Source organism: Sprattus sprattus (assembly GCF_963457725.1).
Source record: "Sprattus sprattus genome assembly, chromosome: 10".
Classification (NCBI taxonomy): Eukaryota; Metazoa; Chordata; class Actinopteri; order Clupeiformes; family Clupeidae; genus Sprattus; species Sprattus sprattus.
Window position 1 is genome coordinate 6005448 of NC_137908.1, and position 10604 is coordinate 6016051.

The 10604-nt window shown below is 43.3% G+C and overlaps 1 protein-coding gene across 1 annotated transcript; it reads right to left on the bottom strand.

The window, feature by feature from the left end:
- Window positions 1-1677: 1677 nt before the first annotated feature.
- On the bottom strand, window positions 1678-7232 carry LOC308371745 (fibroleukin; the record flags this gene model as incomplete). The annotated part of the gene is made up of 6 exons (XM_080846732.1): window positions 1678-2008; window positions 2345-2607; window positions 3404-3516; window positions 3821-3904; window positions 5284-5485; window positions 7218-7232. The coding sequence occupies 6 exons, from the start codon at window positions 7230-7232 to the stop codon at window positions 1678-1680; spliced, it is 1008 nt and encodes a 335-aa protein (XP_080702858.1).
- Between the last annotated feature and the right edge of the window lie 3372 nt (window positions 7233-10604).

A 10604-nucleotide genomic window follows, 5' to 3' on the forward strand; every position in this document is an offset into this window, starting at 1 on the left:
GTGTCGCGTTGAGATAGTAAAACTGCGTGCCTCATGTAACATTAAGTTCGACGTGTGCGTCTATGAAAGTTGTAAGTGTTCTAATGTCATGTTAATTTCCTTTCATAAGCAATGTTATATGTTTAGAGAAGTCATTGTTTATCGTTAGTGTTAAATGAGTAAAGGAATGCTAGCATTTATGTATGAATGATGTTTATGTTAGCTTGTTAAATTAGCCTGTTAGGTTAAAATGTCAGCGTTGACATGTGCGCGAGGGCTACGTAGTGTACTTATGGTTTTCCCATGTTTTACTCTGTTTCAGAACCACACGCTCAGTACACCTTATATGTTTTCATATATTTCCACACTGTTGTTTGTACAAACGGAAGATCTCTGTTAGAGGATTCTTATGCTGCTGATATTCCTGCACCTTCAATACAGCTTGGTTGTATCAGATCTTGCCTCCTGAGTAATCCATATCCAACCTGCACCTCCCTTGCCCTGAACATCCTGGCCGTGAAGTAGTGTTATGGCCGACACTCATGATTGTGTGTGATTATACATTCGTATACAGTCCTACCTCAACACATACCGCTTTATCTATTAACCCTTACCCACAGCATGTATCAGAATTCATTTTATATCACCATAAAACAATGATGACAAGTTACTATAAGTAGTTATTTAAGTTTGTCTGCACGCAGAACATATCGCTCCATGACAAGATACAAGTCAACGGTGAAAAGGTGTGTCACAGGGTCTTGAGAGCGATCGTAAAGCAGCACTCAAGGCCACGAGAGTTTGGGATGGAACTGGATGTTCAGGACGTTCTGGTCCAATGAGAGAAAAATAGAGTCCTTGTTCACACAAGCCAAGAGAGGATTTAGTGTTGACAAAAGGATGCGCATACCAAACTGAAGCGCCATAAAATGTGATGTGATGGCTCATCTTTTATCTGAGAAGTTTGCCTTGTGCCGGAGGGGGCAGCGACTCTGACCCTTAGGGTCAACCAGCAACCAGCGGGTCAAAGTGTCACGGAAGCTGTCCCAGTGTGGAGAAAGCACACACACACACAAACACACACACACACACACACACACACACACACTCACACACGCACACGCACACGCACACACACACACACACACACACACACACACACACACACCACACACACACACAAACCAGCCTATCAGTCACTCCTCTTACATCATCAGAGTTTGCTCAGTGCAAATACCATAGGTAAGTTTCAGCTGCAGAAATTGTAGATTTGCGTATTAAAGTCTTAAATAAAACAGACTCTAGTTTGTGCCGCTTTCATGCATTAAAATGGATATGTACAAATATTGCAGCTGCTTTTGTTATTTCGGATTATGTGTGCTTACATCGTTTGTGTGCAGATTGTTTAAACTGCATAATCAACCAGATGAAAAAACAGACGTGAAGTTCTTAAAAGGTCAATATAAATGTATTTAATATATAACAATATATACAACTTACTCAGTTACCTCTGAAAGCGAGTCCATGTACTTATAAATAACACATACAATGTGTGTATAAAAATGTAAACAAATAACATTCGGTATTTGTCAAATATGGAATATTCATGTTTAGCATCAACGATGACGTTTGTCAGGCTCTACCATGATAGACTTAAAATATCACTTGCGTATAAGGAGTAATATCTATGCTTCAGTATTATGCTGGTCTAGGTCTAGTCATCATCTGCACACTCTTGAATGAGTATCTTTCCCCAGACCGGGCGTCGGTGAGGATGTACCAACTGCCCCAGTAGATGCCATCGGTGAGTCCGCTGTAGCGGCCGTGGTAGTACCGTCCATTAAGGTTGGCGGCCAGGCAAGCATCAAACCACCAGCCGGCGCCGTAATAACGGGCACAGTTGCCGGCTGCGTAGCGGTCGTGGTCGCGGTCGTAGGTGCTGAACGCTCGACCGTCGTGGTTGTAGCGCTTACTGTAGCTCAGAGCGTTGCCTGCGTCCCCGCTGTAGCCCTTAGCTGTCAGGCGAAACCTGCGGGCAGGAGGGAGGGATACATGGACAAGTACAGATCAAGTACATTTAAATAGGTGAACATTTATGTTGTCCTGACAACGAAGGGTACGACTAGGCTTAAATGTAGTGTTATGGTGAGGTTAAGGTTATGGTTGTGGCTAGACTGTTTACCGAGAGTGGAGACTTAAGTTTATAGTTGACAATTATGTTAGACTATTGTTAACTATTTTATTTAAATGATACTTAGAAGAATGAGAGAAGGCCATCACGAGTGTTTGTTTACAGGCCTCAGAACAGCGTGAGTTTGGAGCATGTCTGTGTGTGTATGTGTGTGTGTGTGTGTGTGTCTCATACCTCTGTGCCTCCGACGCCACTTTGAAGGTGCTGTAGGTGGCGTGGCGTGTGTGTTTGTGCCAGTCCTGCAGGTGGATGCGGAGTGTGTGTCTCCCGTTGGCCGTGAGCGCGTGCAGTGCGGCGTTGCCCAGCCAGTGCTCCCCCTGTGGCCGTCCGAAGCCCTGCCGGTACTCAGCCCAGGTGCGGTTAAACGACTCCGAGCCATCCAGCCGGTGCTGGAACACCGTCCAGCCTCCGCCTTCGGTCACCATGTCACACACAGCCTGTCACACACAGCACACACACACACACACACAGTCATAATCATTCCCACCTTCCTGTCTCCACCCGGCCGACCTCAAGCAGATGGGTCCCCCCTTATGTGCCGTGGTTCTGCCTAAGGTTTCTTCCTGCCTAACAGGGAGTTTTTTCTTGCCCCTGTTGCCATTGTGCATGCACTAAGGGGGTTTAGGTTTAGGCTAGGTGCTTACGCGTTGCGTTGGGGGTGTTGCCAAGCAATTCACACCCAGAACAATAGGCTTGCGTAAAATGGCGCAAGTCTAGAAAAAGGGGCCGACGCACGCAAGACAAGGGGCTTGCGCGGCCTCTTGCGCTTGCGCGGCCTCTTGCGCTTGCGCTTGCGCTTACGCTTACGTAACTGAGCATAAATCGGCCTTTAAGCGCCTAGAGGCAATTGTATTGTTATAGCGCTATACAAATAAAATTGAATTGAATTGAATTGGATGGGATGCGATAAAGCCTCCCACTTAAGGGCTTCATTGCCCGAGGGGGACACAGGTTCAAGTCTGGCCTGATGTAATTTCCCAATCCTCTCCCCACCTCTTCTCCACCTCGCATCCTGTCATAACTCCACTGTCCTATCCAAATAAAGGCATAAAAAGCTCAAAAATAAATCTTAAAAACAGATGGGATGATTGTACGCTATGCTAAGGGGGATGTCAAGTCATATGCAAGAGTGTGTGGTGTGTGTCTGTTGGCATGCATACGTGTGTGTGTGTGTGTGTGTGTGTGCAATCTGAGTGTGTCTGTGCATATGAAGTCGTGTAAAGAGGTACGCACCTCTAGAGCTGGTAGCTGAGGGTCAGGCTGGATTGTGTAAATTCCATTGTCTTTGATTCCCCAGCGGTGGATTTCAGCACAGTTTAGGGGGTGAAGACCAGAGGAAGGAGGCACTGTAACACACACACACACACACACACACACACACACACACACACACACAGGTATTCAACACATTTTAACCGGTATGGATAGTTATGTGTTTGTGTCAGTATGTAAGTGTGTGTGTGTGTGCATGTGCATGTGCATGTGCATGTGCGTGTGCGTATGCGTGTGCGTGTGCGTGTGCGTGTGCGTGTGTGTGCGCGTGTATGAGTGTGCATGAGTGTGTGTGTGTGTGTGTGAGAGTGTGTATGTGTGTGTATGTGTGTGTATGTGTGTGTATATATGTATGTATGTGTAACTAAATGCACATACCTGTTGGAGGTTGGGTGGTCTGTGTTATACTCTTGAGCAAAAGTAAGAGATCTCTCTCTCCATCTCTCCCTGCAGCGGCTCCTTCTAAAATAGAATGGCGTAAAGATGGAGCATCATCACTATAGCCACTATGGCAACCACACAGACGAAGCATCAGTACTAGCCACTATGGCAGGCAAACAGATGGAACATCAGTGCGAGCCACTATGGCAAGCAAACAGATGGAGTATCACTACTAGCCACTATGGCAAGAACACAGACGAAGCATCAGTACTAGCCACTATGGCAGGCAAACAGATGGAACATCAGTACGAGCCACTATGGCAAGCAAACAGATGGAGTATCACTACTAGCCACTATGGCAAGTACACAGATGGAGCATCACTCCTAGCCACTATGGCAAGTACACAGATGGAGCATCAGTACTAGCCACTATGGCAAGCACACAGATAGAGCATCAGTACTAGCCACTATGGACCATCAGTACTAGCCAGCAGTACTAGCCACTATGGCAAGCAAACAGATGGAGCATCATCAGTACTAGCCACTATGGCAAGTACACAGATGGAGCATCAGAACTAGCCATATGGCAAGCACACAGATGGAACATCACTACTAGCCACTATGGCAAGTACACAGATGGAACTATGGCAAGTACACAGATGGAACTATGGCAAGTACACAGATTAGCCACTATGGCAAGCACACAGATGGAGCATCAGTACTAGCCACTATGGCAAGCACACAGATGGAACATCACTACTATTTCCATTTCGTCATTTGGCAGACGCTTTTATCCAAAGCGACTTCCAAGGATGTTTACACATTTAACATTTTTACACTTTTTACACTTTACATGTCTTGCTCAAGGAAGCTTCGACAGGGAACCGAACTAGCAACCTTCTGATTACTACACGACTTCGCTACCTCCTGTACCACTGTCACCCCACTACTAGCCACTATGGCAAGCACACAGCGCTCACTTCATCACCTAGAGATCTCAGAGACTTTGTGTCCGATCCCAAATCTTCGTTTATTTGGTAGTCAATTCTGGATGTCTGGTTGCCTCTCTTCATCCCAATTACCTCAGAAAGTTAACTTTTTTACAGACTAATGAAGTTCATCCTCAGCATTTTTTGTTTTGTTAGCTTTCATGTTGCTGTTGTTACATACAAGGTACCAGTTGGTTTTTATGTCGCTATCAACGCAGCACGAACAACATCATGTCATCAGTGAGACACAGAGGCAGCCTTACAGCTACTGAATCAGGGAAGGCAACATAATCTGTTTCATACATCAAAGATGAGCAAATGGACAGGAAGTAAACAGGAAGAGGAAACAGCTTAGGTCATTCTCAGAGACAAGTCCTGAACAGTACCTATCCCACTTTGAAATGGCTGAGGTGGTTTGAAAAGGAAGCAGTTAAAGAAAAAACAGATTAAAAAAAAAATTATTCAACAAACCCAGTTTCTGTGCCACCTCTTGGAGCCGGTTGCTATGGCAGTGGAGGTCACACTCAAGCAAGATAGATGCCATTAGAGCCAAGATGGCCGACAGAGATTCTGATTCCGACCCTTGACCCCTCAGTTGTCCAGTGGACCCGGAGTTACTCAAGGAGCGCATGCAGCGCTGCAGCTGAACGAGCCGGTCTGATACTTCAACCACCTGCACACACACATTCAATTCAATTCAATTCAATTCAATTCAATTCAATTCAATTCAATTCAATTCAATTCAATTCAATTCCATTCAATTCCATTCAATTCCATTCAATTCCATTCAATTCAATTCAATTCAATTCAATTCAATTCAATTCAATTCAATTCAATTCCATTCAATTCAATTCAATTCAATTCAATTAAATGCATATAGTGCCATAACAATACAATTGCCTCTAGGCACTTAAAAGAGCTCAGAGCCTATGTGCACACACTCTCACACACAAGCAGGTATGCCTCGCTAGTAAGAAGCCTAAAGCTTCAAACCCATTTTGAATTACAGGTCTTTTCCACTGATATGATTCAAATTCATAGACTACTCTTTATCCCAGGTTAAATCAATGAAAACATCTCATTAGGAGAATACTTGCCATCTTGTCAACCTTTTTTGGTGCTGCAACGATATTGTGACTTATTCTATGATTTATAATAATGTATTCTATTCTATTCTAAGTGTATGATGTATGTTAACTGCAATGTAATATAAATAATCAAATCTGCCCTAAACTGGCACCCCCATTACAAAGAAAACAGCATTCCTATCCAGTAGGGAGTCATCTAGACAAGTGGGTATACTCTTAATTTTGTCATTTTTTTAAGCAGCCCATACAGCACAGGATAAACGCCCTTTTTGAGAAGTGGGTATACGCAATGCTGACTGAAAAATAAGTGGGTATACTCCGTATACCTGCGTATACCCTGGACTACACCACTGGGAGTCATTCTTTAACACTGCACGACACTCTCAATTTTTACTTCTACGAAGAACTATGATATGAACTTTTCTATAAATCAGAAGCACTGTTCTCTTTAAAACGCATGCATGTATCAAAAAACAAACATGCGACACGCGCACGGCATCCTTTCTCTGATGCACCCTTGGTGAAGATATCTCCATCCATCCATCCCTCACTCACTCACTCACTCACCCGTGCACCCACATTTCTCCCGCCCGAACACTTAACAGGCTGTAATACTTTCTGAATAGATCTGCACACTTTGTAATATATCTTAAATTAGACTATCTGTTTTCCCACACACACACACACACACACACACACACACACACTCACCTCGGTAGGTTTGGGTTTGTCGGTCCTCTGTGGGTGACTATTGGCTCGGCAGCCCCCCTCACATCTCTGTGTTGGAGCGGCTACAAGGGTCTCCCTCTGACATATCACACACACGCCGCACACACACACACTCACCCATAGCCACAGCACTGCACACGCACACACACGAGCCATGCCAAGCACGCAAGCTGCCGATACTCCAAGAGTCACCATCCCGTATTTCTCTTTTCAGCACCTGCTCTCTTTCTCTCTGTAACGGATCCTACTTTATCTAGTTTAGGAAAGAAATATATGATCTGTTTGGAGTTGCTTTCTTATTAGCACCTGTTCTGTTTTTCGTCCTTAGCGGATCCTCCTCTATCTAGTTTATTATAAAGAAATGTATAATCTGTTTCTTCTTTTTTCTTTCTTGTCCTCTATTTCAGTTTCCCTCGTGTTCTCCCTCTCTTAGCACTCTATCTCTCTGTCAGTCTTCTAGTATCTTCCTCCTGTCTCTCTCTATTTAATATCCCTCTCACTCTCCTCTCTCTCTCGCTCTCACTCTTCTCTCTCTCTCTCTCACCTCTCTCCCTCGCTCTCTGTTGGCTCAGATTCCATGGCCCTTACCTTTCCGACAGGCATTGGTGCACCCACCCCCATCAGGCAAGCAAGCACACACACTCACACACACACATGCAAACATACACACACACACACACACACAGGTTTGACTGGCCACATGCACTAGTCATATATGTAATGTTCAAAAGACTGGCCATTCACATATATAGCATTTCAATATACAGTTAGTCTTTTCTCTCTCTTAGAATTTGTGTGTGTGTGAGAGAGACAAAGTAAGAATGCTTGACAGAATTTGATCCGTGTGTTATAAACCTTGTTTAGGCTGTAAAGAGTTGTCAATAGAGGAGGATTGTCAGGAATTCCCCTTAAAAGACAGCAACACAAATACAAGTGGACTGCAGCTGAATGGACTGACCTCTATTTCCCCGACCTTTCAGCGTTTTTCTGTGTGTTACTGACTGCAGCTGTGTATCTAAGAGTGTGTGTTCTGTGTTCAAGCAATTTAGACAGCTTCCAGTTCGAGGACACACACACACAGGTCTGAGGAAATGTGCTGACTTATTACCAACCACCGATGAAGATTGCGAATGTATTACGTTTTTCACAGTGATTCAGCCGAGATCAGCATCTTTGTCTTTTCTTTTGTGCTTGTGTTCATCTTGTGTCACAGTTTACACACACCCAAAGTAGACTTCATCAAGTCCACTTTGTTCCCTCTAAAAGAGTCAGAGTTTTTTTTTCACAGGGTGGATTCAGCAGGTTGCTTAAGACATTCCTTTGGGATTTTAGTTGGTGCCTATGAGCTCCTATGAATTTGTACACCACACACAAACTTTGCTCCTCACATGAATCTCAAACTCACTTCACCCCTCACGTACTCTACAGTTGTGCTTGTTGTAGAGTTTCCTTTGATGGTGTGGCAGAGATGTTTGTAAACAAAGTTAATGTGTAAAAGCAACATTAAGGAGTTCTGTTCCAAAACTAGCACGCTAACTACCTGAAAGGCATGCAAAAACCTTGCAAACCACCCAACAGCCCAGCTGACACTGATATAAGCTTGCCAACACACTAACGGGTGTCTTTTGGCAGTATAGCTGTCAATGTCATGCGTGTGAAAGCTTTTCTTCCATTTTTGCAGGGGGTTCCAGCCCGTTACACAGAACTACAGGGCATATCTTGGATGGCTAATGGGGAAGACAGAGGAGTTTTTCTGTTCCTCAAATGACCATATGCTATCAAAATGAATTGAGGATGGTGCCATTTAGTTAGTTGCCTATAAAACCATACCTCAAAAAGTGGCAAATTGTGGCATAGTGTTACTTTAAGTTAATTTGAGTGATACCACCATTAACGATACTGTCTAAATAAGGTGGGACAATGTCTGTCCCTGAGCTAACCCTAAAGCTCAGTATCAGATATCACCCCACAACACCTCTTACTCAGATAACCATGAAATGATCACTTGGCATGGATAGTTAGCAGAGTAGCACCAATACTACTACTACACGCACACACACACACACACACACACACACACACACACACACACACACACACACACACACACACACACACACACACACACACACACACACACACACACACACACACACACACATACTCATACTCACACTCACAAAGTCAGCTCAGTAGCAGATATCACCCCACAACACCTCTTACTCAGAAAACCATAAAATGATCACTTGGCATGGATAGTCAGCAGAGGAGCACCAAGACTACTACTACACACACACACACACACACACACACACACACACACACACACACACACACACACACACTCATGCTCACACACATACAAAGTCAACTCCGGATGATTAGAGCGTTGTGACACAGCATATTATCCTACTTAAAGGATAAGCCATTGAAAAAATGATATAGAAATCATAACAAGAAATGTCATGTTTGGATAACATCAGAGTTTTGATGTTCTGTAGACATTACCCATACTTTAAGTAGCCTATATTTGATGTTAAATGTATATTGAATTGGAACTTTTAAATGTTTAACCTTTATCAAGTAAATTTAAGTCAACTGGCTGCCGGTTAGGCCTGAAATAGTAATTTAGACCAGGCATCATATCTTCTCATCCAGCTGTGTCTATCATCGTGAAAGTGTATTCAGTGCTGGTGATCACACACCATCATAGCTTATCATCGAGGTGTACTGAGGACGTTTCCATGGTTATGGTTAAACCCAAATGTTTGTGCTCTAAACACCATAGATGTTACCTGATACAAATTGAACATGTCTAAGATGCTGGAATCATCAACTACCACTCAGACCAGGCATCTTACCCACGCTAAGCTAGCTCTGTCTGTTGTTCTGCTTGGCTTCAAAAGGCAGCGTATCTGCAGTGCTGTTCACATGCACCTAATACACTGATGGAGTAAGGAGTTACAACAATGTTCATTTGATGTTCTATAAATGAAACAACTCAAAAATAAATTATCAAATAAATAGTACAACACAACATACTGTCTACATACTCTCCTCAATATGCTTTTATTTAAATTCCTGGTCGTCTTACACAAGCCCTTGGGTGCATTTTATGTGTGTACTGAGAGGAATAGCTAGGAAACTGAAACACACTGAAAGTGTGAATCCCTGTAGGTAGGTTTGTGGGAGTTCTTCGTGCTGCAGCGCCCTCTACTGTTTTGGGTAAAATAGTGCAGCTACATTAAATGATAGGGGACTGTTCAAAAGTCTGTATGTCTTTGCTACTACAGACTTCTGTTGAATCTTAGTCACTATGGAACAGATCTGCCATCTGAAACCTTGTCTGTGGTGTTGCCAAAAAACTCCCTTCTCTACAATATCCAAAAACCTCCTTTCTCTCCAATATCCAAAAGCTAGTGCTTTGTCCATACTCTGTCACTGATTTCAGAATGCACCTAGAGTCTATAATGCTTTCATATAGGACACAGTTCACCTTGTCTGTTTGCCTATGAGAAGGTAGAGGATTTAAGTATGAGTATGTTATATATATCCAATAGTATCCCCGTAACTTAATTTATTTATCTTACACAGTCTGCATTTCTTCTTGTCCACTTGGGATTTACCTACATGGATTTAGTTAGTTAGTTTCGGTTTATTTGATAGGGACAGATACACATCATGTAGGCTGTACAGCAGCCTAACAGAAAGGCATCATGTGATAATACACTGACGGAGTAAGGGGTTACAACAATGTTCCAACAATGTTCATTTGTTCATTTATTGCAAAGTTTTTGCATTTTATTCTATTTGATGATTTTCACATGTCTTGTCTCGTGTTGTTGAGTTTACGTGTAGTGGGCAGACTGCAAAAGAGCACACACAGATTAGGGTTTTAACAGCAGCCTTTACTCCCAAACATAGTTCTTGCTGCCTAAGTAAGCAGTCAATATATTGACTTGTGTACACACACAT